The sequence below is a fragment of the Ammodytes marinus genome, assembly GCF_949987685.1.
Source record: "Ammodytes marinus genome assembly, chromosome: 9".
In the NCBI taxonomy this organism is placed as follows: Eukaryota; Metazoa; Chordata; class Actinopteri; order Uranoscopiformes; family Ammodytidae; genus Ammodytes; species Ammodytes marinus.
Window position 1 is genome coordinate 5,541,708 of NC_137213.1, and position 14,370 is coordinate 5,556,077.

The 14,370-nt window shown below is 44.2% G+C and overlaps 1 protein-coding gene across 1 annotated transcript in view; it reads left to right on the forward strand.

Annotated features, from left to right (window-relative positions):
• chd7 (chromodomain helicase DNA binding protein 7) overlaps positions 1–14,370 on the forward strand; it is an 81,802-nt gene that overhangs the window by 35,469 nt on the left and 31,963 nt on the right. The window contains exons 5-7 of the mRNA XM_080034402.1: positions 11,427–11,565; positions 13,207–13,320; positions 13,544–13,609. Coding sequence (XP_079890528.1) covers positions 11,427–11,565; positions 13,207–13,320; positions 13,544–13,609 — 319 coding nt within the window. The remainder of the gene's footprint in view (positions 1–11,426; positions 11,566–13,206; positions 13,321–13,543; positions 13,610–14,370) is intronic.

Here is a 14,370-nt window from a genome sequence, read left to right on the forward strand (position 1 = left end):
CCTCGTTTCAAATGATCTCGATTGGTGGATGAGGAAAATCGTTTTTTGTTTTTTTTAGTGTTTGTAGCCTTTAGGCCCGCCGGCGGGCCGCCCCTATTTTAAAATGTTATATACGTGTACAAAACGGCACAAAACGGATATAAAGTTTAACAAAATTAAATATTTTGATCCAAGTTAAATAAACTAAGCGTTGTGTCAAACAGAAACCGCAAATAACTGCCACCTCCGTGCAGCGCAGCCAGTGTGTGGTCTCCACAGCACCGCGGAGCTGAATGCGGTGCTGGAAAACTTGGAAAATCACGTAAAGAAGCCAGGCTGACTTCGGGCACATTCGAGCAAACGACATTTAAGAAGCCTTTATTATGGAATATAGGATTGAGATTCAAAAGCCGACGGTGTAACGTTCCGTTAACGAGGAATTAGTCGCGGTAATTAGTCACGGACAGGAGTGAGCATTACACGGTTGGATATACTAGCCTACTACTTCTACTGCTTTGGTGAGTGATTTAGCCTATCTATGTGTTTAAATTGTAGGACAATAATGTTATTGTATTTGCTGCCCTTCTTATTTTAAATGTCTATTTTGAATGTTAGCCAACTACAGCCCATGCTTTTTTTCTCTCTCTTTTTTCTCTCTCCACCGCAGACCTACTCGATCGGTTTAAATTGTGGCCCGCTTATTTAATTACTTTCAGTTTGGAAAATGTGTTTTAAACTTGTGGAAAATAAATCCTTAATATCATATGGCAACTGTGACTGTTTGACATAAGCATTGAGCGCTTTATTGCGGTCAACCGTTGTTCTGTAGACAGATGCGTTGCGTCCTAAAAATAGAAAAAAGTTTAACGAGGAATCGATTGATCCTCGAGGAATGCAAGCGATCACACGAGTAGCGAAAACACTCGTGCCCATCCCTAATAGCTACTATTGCACTAAATGGTAACACTTACGTACGTTATGCAAATATGCAACTTGTTTGTTGAAATGTGGGAGCTTCCTCAAGCAGCCATCTCTTTCCCGACAATCCCCTCTGTGCACGAACTCTTACATATGGTAATTAAACATTATAACACCTGCGGCCTATTGTCCAGTGCGGCATATAGTGCGGAAAGTACGGTAGTTGTCTTCAGGTGTGAGTTGATTGTCTTTAGATGTAGGAGTGTTTCAGTCTTCAGTCTTTTCAAAGTCCTCTAGTGTAAGCCCTGCATTAGACGTATGTGAACGCGTCCTATTAAAAGTCTTTTAGTGAAGGACTCGTAGTGAGACTGTGTACACATAAACACAAGCTGGTATACAAAGACACACACACACACACACACACACACGCTGCACCCATCACTCACGCAACCAACCAGGGAGAACTGAAGGGATCATGACCTCTGAGCTTTGAACCATCTGTGTGTGTGTGTGTGTGTGGATCACAGGGCTCAGTGAAGCGTGGACTGCTACACACAGATCCTGGGATCAATCACATCTTCTCGTATAGATAGTGATCAACAGGGTTAAAGCTGGTGTGGGCTTAGTTTGAGGTCAGGTGGAGATAGTCAGTATTCCCCCTCTCTTCAGGCAGAAGCTGGGCTCTTAACCCACTAAGGGGTCACCAACACAGTGCCCGCAGGCACCAGGTAGCCCGCAAGGACCATATGAGGCGCCCGCAGGCCTGTTCTAAAAATAGCATAATAATCTATTTCCCACTTTTTTTAAGTCATTGTTGATAATTATTGTGAGAAATCTTTAACATGATCAGTGTCTTCACATAGATGAGTATCATTAATAATAATAATATATAACTAAAGGCAAACTGAGCAAATTTGTTATTTCAGAAGAGTGTATCAAACTGGGTGCCCCCCTCTTCAGGTTCTTTAATGGCTAGTCCCCCTGTGTTTCATAGGCCTTTCACACCAAAATGAACCAAGAGTCAGTTCCAGGCTGGTGTTGGGGTCAGTTCAAAACTGGTTACAGCCTTATCCCAGTTATGAACCGGTTGGTTTCACATCGACCGGAGACAGCCATGGAGCCGGCAAGAGAGCAACGTCATGACGTCACTGTAAACGTGTGTGTACGTCACCCGACGCCGCTGCTCTTGTGGCTAACGCTAAAGCTACCGCTAGCTTTAAGCACAACAACAGTGGCGAATACGTCTTATTTTTACACTTGTTGGCTCTCGCTTTGCTTTCATAAGCAAACAGGACCCATACAGCGTATTCTCGCCGGTCAATTTGATCGCTACGTTCGGTAATTATGTTATGTTTACGTCTCGTAGTAGCGGTGTTTTTAAATATGGCGGGCATGAGGTTTGAGTTGCTCTGGTTGGTCAGGATAATCCCTCCCCCAACCGTTCGCGCAAGCAGTTCTTATCAAACCCTGCTCAATCCTGGGGTATGAGTTCCCCCGGTTTTTACGGCCCGGAGCAGGCTCTCTGGCGGTGTGAAACCAAAACACTGGCTCTAACTCCGAACAAGCCGAGAACTAGCTCCGATTTTGCGGCGGTGTGAAAGGCCTATCAGTGAGTTGTGTTCATTGTTGCTGCTCGGGGCCAATGCTGGGACAAATGGGACTTATCTGCTCAGTTATGTTTCTCTTTGAAGTGAGACTGTAAGAGCAGCCACAGAGTCAACAAGTGGCAAAGTGGCCCAGCCTGCACTCACACACCTCCAATAAGATCTGCTCCTAAGCATGATTGCTTTCTGCTCACGTCGTAATACATTTTTGCATGGTTTTGGGGTTGGCTTTTAGTGGTCGGTGTCAAATTGTTTCTGTATATTTTCCATCTGGGCACAAGCTCACCTCTTGAAGCCGGGCTAGGACCAAAGGAAGACCGAGAGCCATCACTTCTGGTCAAACCAACTAGACTTTAGCTGTCAATCAGGCCTGGGCACGGTACGCTTGCCTAGTGTGAGCGCACCCTAAGATGATATAAGCCACAGTGTGTGATGAAGGAACATGTCCGCTGTTCGTGCAGTGATGTTTTACATGGAGATATATGGCTCAAATGAAGAAGATACATCGGACTCTGATACACACAATGTATACTTCTTCTTTTTTCTTTTTTTTACTTGACAAGAAAAATATAAAATATGTGATATCAAACGACTGCTTTTCTTTATACTAATCAGGTAACCATGCAGGTAGCATGAGCACTTGAATGTAATCTTAATTAGGCAGCACATAAGGATCCAACTAGCACTTATCGCTGTTTGTCTATGAGCTTTGCCTCACTGCTCTTATCACCCCCTTCTCTCATTCTTCATCCCCTCTTTTATCACTTCTTTCCATCGCACTTTTTTTTTTTGGAAACCCTTGTCCACGTCTTACTGTTCTTTTTCATCTCGTAGTCTTCAGTCTCTGTCCTGATGTGGAGACTTGCAAAGTGTCAGAGAGAGAGAGAGAGAGAGAGATAGTCGGAGTCAGAGGAGGCTTCATTGTGAAGGTGGAAACTTGATCGGACTGAGGAATGTGTCAGGACGGCCCCCATCTCTCTCTCTCTCTCTATGTCCCCCCCTCCCTTTCCTCCCCTTCCTCTCGGCCCCTTTTATCCCTAGGAAGAGGGCGGGCCAGAGCAGCAGGCAGGGGTCAGCGCTGGGGGAGGTGTGTGTGTGTGTGTGTGTGTGTGTGTGTGTGTGTGTGTGTGTGTGTGTGTGTGTGTGTGTGTGTGTGTGTGTGTGTGTGTGTGTGTGTGTGTGTGTGTGTGTGTGTGTGTGTGTGTGTGTGTGTGTGTGTGTGTGTGTGTGTGTGTGTGTGTGTGTGTGTGTGTGTGTGTGTGTGTGTGTGTGTGTGTGTGCACCAGCCACTGGAAAAGAGTTGGGGGCGACCAACAGGGGGGACATGGAGTGAGTTTGTGAGGGGTGTGTGTGTACATGCGTGTGCTGGGGGAGGGGTCGTTGGTAATCTTTGTGGCAGAAAATGGCGTCTAATGATAATGAAGGCCATGCTGCTGACCAGTCCACAGCCACCACTCTGTGTGTGTGGGGGAGAGGGGGGGGGGGGGGGGACAGAGGAAATGTGGGGGTGGGGGAGTCCGTTCTCAGCCCCTTAAGTGTGTGTGTGTTGGTAAACTAGCTCTTATCTGTTGTCAGGGCTTTTCCTCCATCTTGAGTGGCGGCCTGGAGCTCCCAGGTTAATTTAGCATAATAATGGCTGCCGGCCATTCACTAGCTACTCTAAAATGGTGGCCCGCTGCAATCACCCAAACTATCTTCTCTTTACATTCTTTCATGCGTGTCTCTCCCTCTCTCTCTCTCCCCCCCCTCAGATCCCACCTCTTCCTGCCAGAGAGAGGAGTCTATTCTTTCATCTTTTTCCTCTCCTCCTCCCCTCTTCTTCTCTGTCTGTCTCTCTGATTTAAGTCAAGCGTTGAGGGAAAGAGGCATTTCCTTCTTTTTTTTGCCTGTTGCTCCGCCATGTTGTCCTTTGCACACAAGCACATTAAGTTTCCATATTTTTAAATGAAGTTTGGCATGAAGTTCAAGTTCTCCATAGGACTCTCATACAGCATATCTGTAGGTCTTTATGAAGTTTTAGCTTTTAATGAAATACAATTCTTAAGTTGTATAAGTTTTATTTATGCAGTTAAAGGTGGAGTCAGTGATTCTGGAGAATGCTTGTTGTCAAAATCACTTTTTGTCTAAACCAGTGAATATCTCCTCACGATCCGCTACCTGTCCATACTGTGTGCACGCTGGGAGAAAAAACAAATCTGGTGTTAAAACACAGCCTAGGCTCTGTAAACAGGCATGTTGCCAGCTATGGTGGCCCCCTTTGTTTACATACCAGTTAACTAGGCTGTGTATTGAAACTCGATTTTTATTTTCAGCATGCACAGAATGGACAGATGGTTCATTTTCCTGAGTTGAGTTGTTTTTCAGTTTGCTGCTTCTCTACTGGCAAGACTTCCTTTCAAAATCTTAAGAATTGTTAGTTAGATGTTGTCATTTTCTCACTCACTACAATACATGACCAATTGTAAAAATATACTTAAATAAGAACTTTGAAAAGCTCTTGAAGGGGCCACATGCCAATACGTTCCGTTGCGTTTTGGGGGATTTGTGTGAGATTTCCACTAGTGGGTGGAGGAGTAAAGACCCAAAGAGAATGGGGTTGTGCACGTGGCCCTATACTATGCTCCAGTATGTTTTTCTTTCTGCTCAGCGTATTTGCATCTGTCTGTATGAACAAATAAGCCACAGCAGAGCACACTGGAGCCTGCACTGCATTGGTGTAACCTGGCTTTTGGGCTGTACTGTTTTAACCCTTTGACCACAGTCACTTATTCAGTCTTTTATTGAAAGTTTTCAGGCATTGGCAACTACAAAGTTATGTCATAATAGCTCGGCATTTTTTAGAGTAAGCTGGATCAAGTTGCTCGCAGTGGTGCTATACATCTTGAAGAGTTATTATACTTTAAAATATTTTTCTTAAAGGTCACATATTATGCTAAATGCACTTTTTAAATGTGTTCTAACATATCCATGGGTCCACGGTGTGCCTAGAGACTGCCAAAATATTTTTAAAAATAACACTCTCCTTTTCTCGCTCTCCCCCTTTCTGAAACCCCCACCCCTCCCCCACCCAATATACTCCAGTCAGAATTCTCCCCTTTTCTGACCTCACAAACTGGAGAGCCAGAAGCTTCTACTGTGCAGCCCACACCCCTATTTCTTATTGGTCCACAGCCCTGACAGACAGAGGGCGAGGCGTATCTGGCTTCGCTTCCGGACAGGGGGCGGGGGGAGCTCAATGATTGTCTATTTACGAGGGGAGCTGCAGCTCTTTTTTTTAAAATAGGCCATTGTGAGATTAGCTGAACATCAGCATAGTACAATAAATTATCTGAAAGTTTTTTTCAGCAAACAATTAAAGAAAAACGTATTAGGGACCACTAAGACCATATAATATGGTGTATAATAGTACCGAAAAGTGTATAATATGGGAGCTTTAATCAAATCTAGAAGGATCTTTAGTTTTTCCTTATCTGATTTACATCTGGGACATATCTATTCAAATATTTTGCACATCATCATGCCTTTGGTGCTGTAAACATAAAACCCTGCGGCCCACTACCAATACTTCCATGCTATATAGTATGGCAATCCCAGTGGAAGTTCCATCACAACAAACTGAGCAGCCAACAGAGAACAACCAGGGATAAGATGGATACGTACAATGTTATGAGGATCGTGTGCGTACCAATTGTTTGCACACTTTATGCAAACGGTTGGGACATACTATTTATGGACAGCTGCAGTATGTTTGTATTAAATGCAATAGGGGTGGGAAAAATAATCGATTTTCCGATTAATCGCGATTCTCTCTCGAACGATTCCGAATCGATTAATAAAAGTTGATAATCGATTTATTTAATATTTTTTAATTTTTTTTACTAGTATTTAATATTAGTATTTCCTGCGCCACTGCGCATGCACACCACACAAGTGCGAGTTGTTAAAAGTGGCGACAAAAGGGCAGAGAGCAGCAAACCCATATGACCTGCACTGGCTTTGTGTCTGTTTACGTTTTTGTATGAGAGCCGAATTCCAAGCCATACTTTTTGCACAATGTGTTGAAATGACATAGAAAATAATAGAATAGAAATCCTATAGAAACATGATTCACAAGAGTAGAAAGAAAATTCAACTGAATCGGTTTAGTTTTTACATACTTCCATATTGTGTTGAAAGCTGCATTGATTATTGCACTGGTCATAGAAAGTCATATTTGTGACAAGAGAAACCTTTTCTCTAATACAATATTAGAGAAGGTAATTCATCTGTTTGTTTTTAATGATCATCACAAAAGTAGGAAGTGATTAGCAAACTCTGAGTAGCAAACTCAGATGTGTATATAAATATATTTTTGAAAATCACACATAGGTATGTACGTAAAAAAGAAATTGCATCAAGATGCATTGAGAATCGATTGTGAATCGAATCGTTGACCTCGGAATCGAATCGTAAGGTGCCAAGAGATTCCCACCCCTAGTATGCAATTTGGAATGCAGCAAAGTAAAATGTTGCCATGAACTTGACTGTGGGCTAGCATTTCTATTTCATATTCATGCTGCTTTGGCTTCTCCTGATTTAAATGATTATAAGGCAATATTTTATAATGAAGTAAGGTATTTTTTCAATCTCTTCTAAGTTGACATATGGATGTGTATTATGTGGACATAACAGGGATAGGGGGAAATGTGCATTAATAGTAGTTTGTTCTGACCACTTTGATCTTAAGGAAGAGAAAATAAATGGAAAAAGTCAGAAGCATTCACCATTATTGGTTTCAGCTGTCTAGGAAGGGGTGTGTGTGTGTGTTCGTTCACTGGTCCAGTCAGCTCACTCCTCTCCTTTGACCTTGCCTCCTCTCTCTCTCTCCATCCCCTCCTTCGCTCTCTCGCTCTGTCTACCTCTGTCAGAGGAAGTACGTCTATAAATAACCCCGCTCTCAGCTGCCACACCCTTCCCTGTGTGTGTGTGTGTGTGTGTGTGTGTGTGTGTGTGTGTGTGTGTGTGTGTGTGTGTGTGTGTGTGTGTGTGTGTGTGTGTGTGTGTGATTTGTTTGCAGTACACACAGAGAATTCCGACATGCATGCAGGCATCTTGCTTTGTCTGCAGACGTGTGTGTGTGTGCAAATACAGCACTTTTAGAACACACACACACACGGAAGGTTTGCGCGTGTGTGTGTGCGCTCCCTCTGGTGTTGCTCTGGGTGGACAGCAGTGTGTGCATGGGGGTTGAGAGGCATGACTCATCACGTCAGCAGGTGTCCATTACCCCACCCCGCCGTTTAGCTATTCTCTCCATTTCTTCCTGTCCTTTATTATTCCATCCCAAGCTGAAAGGAGCATCCCAACTGCTCTCTCAGACACACACACACACACACACACACACACACGGTCCATACCTGGACAAAAAGTTGGCCAAGTCAGTCATCAAGTTCATTGAGTCCAGTTTAATAGCAGGTCCTTCAAATACGAACAATTACTTCATTTATTTTTTGCGTATTTGTACATCCAGTGCTTACCAAGCAACATTTTCACTTGTTTAGGGTCATGTTCACCAGCTAGTATCTATCTGTTATCTGTATGCATACTGTGTGTTGGCCTTTTCTAGCTTTTTCAATGAAAGTGGACCAAAACTCTCTAAAGCTGTGTGAGGCTGCAGATTCAGATCATTACTTATCTATGGGATCATCTCACAGTTTGACACCGTCACATTTGATGCATTGCTATGATGCAAATATTGATTACAGCCACTTTTAAAGTGATACCCGGTGAAAAACAAGCCACCCTAGACTACTTTCCTCCTTCACAGCTAACACGTGCTGAGTATGTTCTGAACGTCCACTATGTATATTTCTTTTGAACGTTATTCCTCGTTTCCACTGAGCAGTACAAATGGGTTGGGTACGGTATAGTTTGGTACAAAACGGTAACCCTAGATATGGTTTGCTTTACCATTATTATTTACCTTTGCCGATACACAGCGGTTTATCTCTCGCAAAGAAATGCTTATTCTGTCGCCCTATCAACAGACTGCAGTTTGTAGCTCCACCCTTTTGGGACCCTTCAGGGCGGCTTGGTACCCCAACCAAAGGGAGGCAAAAATAGGTACGGCACCGTTGGCTTATTTAGGTACCCTTCCCAACTTAATACAGTGGAAACAAATGCGTACCCAGTGGAAACGAGGCTACAGAAGCAGCGTGATAGCACAACACAAGCAGTGTGTTTACAGCCAAACAGACGTATGGGAGTCAGTGAACTTCATGGAGAATAGGAGACTGTTGGAGTTGTAGAGCTGAACATGTAGAGGACTAGAACTGAGCAGAAAGAGTTAGAGGGGATGAAGTGAGAGGAGATGGGAGGCAACGAAGAAGCTAGGAGCAAGAGAGGGGAGAAGGCAGCCAAGTGTGTGTGTGTGTGTGTGTGTGTGTGTGTGTGTGTGTGTGTGTGTGTGTGTGTGTGTGTGCGCGCGGGGCCAGATGGCTTCAGCGTGTGGCGACCAGCCAGAGGAACAGGTGCAGGTCACATGACCAGCCGTTACCACGGAGATGGTGATTGCTCTTGGCGTGAGGATGAAAGGAGAAGGGCCCCAGGGACAGAGAGGGGGCGAGAGGGAGGGAGAGAGAGAGAGAAGGAGGGAGGGAGGGAGGGAGAGAGAGAGGCATACTGTACTGCAGAGGGCAACACAGGAGAGCAAGAAACTGTGGAAGAACAGCAGTGCTCACACACAACTCTTGTACATTCCCTAAATTCTATTTCATCACAAGTTAGTGGAACAAACTGTCTCCCTATCGACTGAATTAATATTTGTATGTTGTGGTTTTATAGCTCACATAATATGCTCATTTTTGGGTTCAAAATTGTAATTTGTTTTTCCTACTAGAAACTGTTATTTCATTGTGTAGTGTCCAAAAACCCTTTATATTTCTCACAGTGCTATTGCTGAGTCTCCCCTTTCCCGTCTCTGTCTGAAATGCTCCATTTTAAGAGCCCGTCTATTTCAGCCCCGCCTTCCTAAAGCCCAGTCTGCTCTGATTGGCCCTGAATCTAACCGCCGGTTTAATCAGGGGGATCTGGTGGTGTGCTTATCGCAGGTGGAGGTAGTGCTAAGTCAGGTTGGTAGTGAGGGGGCGTGGTTTCTCCTTATGATGTCATAAGGGGAGATACGTCTGACTGGGGTTTTCCAAAACAGAATTCCAGAAAGGTGGAGGTGGAATAAAAGAAAGAGGGTTGTTTTTTTCTCATCCTTTGGGAGTCTCTACTCACACCAGGGACTCATATTAATGTGAAAAACTCATGAGAAAGAGCAGCTTGCATAATAGGTGACATTTAAAGTAACAACAGTTCCAGGTGTGCTGAATTCACAGTGCTCAAATGCTAACTGATCGCTTCTGAAACCTTGGACCGCTCCTTGCTCTGTTGCTACCAGCTAAAGGCAGTGGACCAAACATACCCAGTTGTATTTTCTTATGACCATAGTTTTTTCCTGTTTGCCTTGGTGGCAGATTACAGCTGTAGCCAATGAATGTTAATTCTACACACATAGTTAACAAACAGCCATAACAAACTCCTCTGTCGCCTGGCTAAGATGAAAAAAACCTAACACACAACCGGGGGGTTCCCACCACATCAGCTGAGGCGCCGGTTCAAAGTTTTCCTTGTGTTTTGAACTTTTGAATGTATTTCACACATGAAGATGTTTAAAATGTGCCACTAAAAGGTGAAAGCAGGACTTACTATGTCATTGTATGTGGCCTGTGGGAAGGGAAGTGAAATAAGTAGTTGTTGGACGGAGGCCAATGTAAGAAGATGATACCGTTATTGAATTCCCTCCTTCTATTTCTCAACTGTTATGGGACTTTAAGACTCAAAGGCTGTCTGAATGTTACACAATGGTGTGTTTAGTTTCTGGAATGGAAAAGTATGTCTGCTAATGCAGTTGTGCAGTCCCAAACAAGACTAGCAAAGCCTTGCTTCCACTAAGCAGTACAGTTCGGTTTGGTTCCCGTGGGAAAAAATGGGTATGTTCCGTTTTTTTTTTGGTACGCTACCCAAGCTTTGACGGTGTATAATAAATGATTTAATCATTATAATTAAACAGAACTGAACTGTACCTCTCAGCGGAAAAGAGGCTTTTTATGTTCCTCAAACAATATATTATGTTAATCAACTTGATACTTGTAATAGGGGCTTTCTGCATTTGGAATACAGAGCACATTGCTGTTTGCATAGATGGATGGATGGATGGATGGATGGATAGTTAGATGGATGGATGGATGGATGGATAGAGTTTTTCTATCTTATCTGACTGTTATTGTGATTGGTTATGGCAGTAAAGTAACAGGAGGGCTGCTGTGTGTTCTCTCGCCTTTCCTCTGCGAGTGTGTGTGTGTGTGTGTGTGTGTGTGTGTGTGTGTGTGTGTGTGTGTGTGTGTGTGTCAAAGATAGAGCCAGCTCCTCTTTCTTTCCATGCCAGAGATTAGAGGAAGCCTTGGGGCCTTTCAACCCCTCCCCCCTCCCCTAGCTGGGGCCTCTCTGTCTCTCTCTCTCTCTCTCCCTGCCTGCCTGCCTGTCTGCCTGCCTGTCTCCCTCTCACTCCCTCCATGTGCCTGTATCTCTCTCCACATCCCTCCCTCCTCCTCCTCTTCGCACTCTTTCATCATATTAACCCCTTGTGTGCCAGAGCCTGAGGCACACTAATGATTTCTAAATGGATAAATCAAACATGGCGACCGCCCTGGGACAGACAGGGAGACACACACACACACACACACACACACACACACACACACACACACACACACACACACACACGTGAATGATCCGTAGTCTACAAACTGTAAAAGAGGTAACATTTGTGAAGATGTTTTTTAAGCCACTATTTCTACCTGAGTGAATATTAAGGTCTTGTTTTCCTCTGCTCTCTCCCAGCAGTAAGAAGGTGGAGTCTGAGGGCGGGGCTAGTGCTGCTAAGAAGGATTCTAAGAGGAAGAGAGAGCCGTCAGTCAGCGAGGAGGTGGAGGTGAAGTCTCCACCCCCCTCCCCTCCTGAAGATGACGACGACGAAGGGGTACAGGTACCACATGCACACACACACATAGCAGCCCATTGCAAAGCTTGATTCAACGTTCCACATAACGTTAGCCTCATAGCATACTTGCCTAAATCATATTTACTTTACTCTACTTTCACTCTACATCTAATCTATTCTATGTCTACTCTACATCTACTTTTCGTTAGCCTAACAGCATAATTGCCTAAGTCATATTTTAAGGGTTATAGAGTAGGGTAAAGTAGATGTAGAATAGAGTAGATGTAGAGTAAAAGTAGAGTAGAGTAAATATGAGTTAGGCAATTATGCTATGAGGCTAACGATATCTTCTTTTTCCTTGACATTTTTTAATTTTGTGCTGGAAAGTTGCTGGAATCTTACTCAAAAACATTGCAGCATAGTTCCAGGACACCAAGCAATATAGCAGAAAGCCATAGATGTAAAGACAGGGAGCCAGGGGCACATCCACTGTTTGTGTTGTAAACCAAACCCTTGTTGACAGACCAAGCACACAGGGTCTTAATGCCAAGTTTACATCATGCAACTATTCACCTGCTTGCATACTTCTCTTTCTTTATATGACAGTTTTAAAGCAATCCACAAAAGCATATCGTTAGCCTCATAGCATAATTGCCTAAATCATATTTACTCTATTCTACATCTACTCTACTCTACATCTACTTTACCCTACTCTATGACCCTTAAAATATGATGTAGATGTAGAGTAAAGGTAGAGTAAATATGATTTAGGCAATTGTGCTATGATGCTAACGATATGCATTACACACTTGTGCTTTACAAGTGCTGGTTATGTATCAAAGGGTCTGTTTTGGAGGAACAAGCCTGAACTCCCCTGTGTATCCCCTCCTCAAACAGATTCAATTTTTTCCCCCGTACAAATGGAATAATGTGGGCCATGTGTAAACAGAGCGGCATCTGGCTATTAGCTGGATAAAGAGTTTTGTGGCTCTCATTCAAACAAGGAAAGCACCTTAGCAGCAGTGTGACCTCTTTAGCTTGTGCATTACAGGGCTTTTTTTAACACATTATTTGGCAACATTTTCAGCCCCGACCAAATTGGGTGACGTTCTCTTCAAAGTCAATATGGAGGACCATATGGAAGAGCAGAATGAATAATGAAAATGAAGTCTGTTTTTCCAAGAGGATGGCCTGCTGAATGAGAAGCATACACAGCCATGTACCCTGCGTTCCGAATCGCATACTATTTACTATTTAGTATGGTAGAAAAAAGATTTAGGATGTCCCGATTCTTGTGTCCAGATTTAGGATGGTTAGAAAGACCCGGATGTCTACCACATCCGGCCCGAGATTTTTAGTGTTGAAAACAGCATCCTATTTGGGCGATTCTTACCCATAATCCAGTGCGCACCTGAAGTGACGTCACATCAACGGAGCCTCCGTATGAAAACAACCGGGGATGAGACGGATATAAAAGCAAGAGGCAAGATCAAGGCGCAATGTTATGATGAAATAAATGAGTAAAAGTAGGGGCGCCCTTAGCTCAGTTGGTTATTTTTTTCTCTCCTGTGGCCCTCAAACTCTTCTGTACTTTAGTATGTAGTGTAGTAAAAAGAAAAGCTATGTGATTTGGAACGCAGGGTCTATCTAATGTCCAAAACTCTTGCCTGTGTCCACCAGAAGCGTCGCTCCAGCCGTCAGGTGAAGAGGAAGAGATACACAGAGGACCCAGAGTTCAGGATCTCTGACAACGACAGTGGAGACGACTCACCAACATCCAAGTCCCCATCACAGGTACACCTAACGCTATTGCTTCAGTCACTGTGAATGGCCATGTGGTCTGACAAATGAAATGTGTTCAAGCTAGCACAGTTAAATGGTATGGTAGAGATGCACAGATATCAACTATGGCGTTGTCTACCATGAGATTTTTTTTGCCTTTATTGTGACTTTGCAGTTGGATGTCGGATGAGGCTGGATCATGTTGTAACACTTTGGTTATTGTGTGTGTTTCCAGGATGTGGCTGATATTGAAGGGCCCATTGTGGAGAAGATCATGGCCAAACGCATCGGCAAAAAAAAGGTGAGACGCACGCGCGCGCGCGCACACAGCGCATACACACGCAGACAGCACATACACACACACGCGACTCACACACAGACACACACTGGCTCGAGTCATGGTTTACGTCATCTGATTAGCCGCTCCACAGCTGGCCTAAGCAGATTATACATACATACATACACACACACACACACGCATGTATTCACTCGGTAAGCGGAGACAAGAGTTCTTGTATTTCAGTTTGTGTGTGTGCGTTCGGAGTGTGCGTGTCTTGATTGACTGACTGACTGAGTGTGTCTGCCCAGCTTTGTTTTAGACGACGAGTCTAAAGAAAGCTCTTCCCTGAGCCAACTCACGCACATATAGTCACCAGCCAACTTTCCTTTGCTAGCCAGCTGCCAATGCCCCCCCCCCACCTCCTCCACACACACACACACACACACACACACACACACACACACACACACACACACACACACACACACACACACACACACACACACACACACACACACACACACACAGCTCCATTCAGAGTTGACCCCGGGCTTGGCACACATCCAAAACCACAATGCTAGCTACGCCAGACGGCAGGCTAGCGTTTCCTCAGGCGGGGTGTGTGATTGATGATTCATGGCATTACAGTAGTAGTAGCATGGTGGAGGGTGTGTGTGTGTTTGTTACAGTAGTAAGGGTGAATGGAAGTGGATGGCTGCGCTTCAAGGAACTGCTGCTCGGGTATTTTCCCTTTTTCACACCCCGACTATTAATGGGTTTCT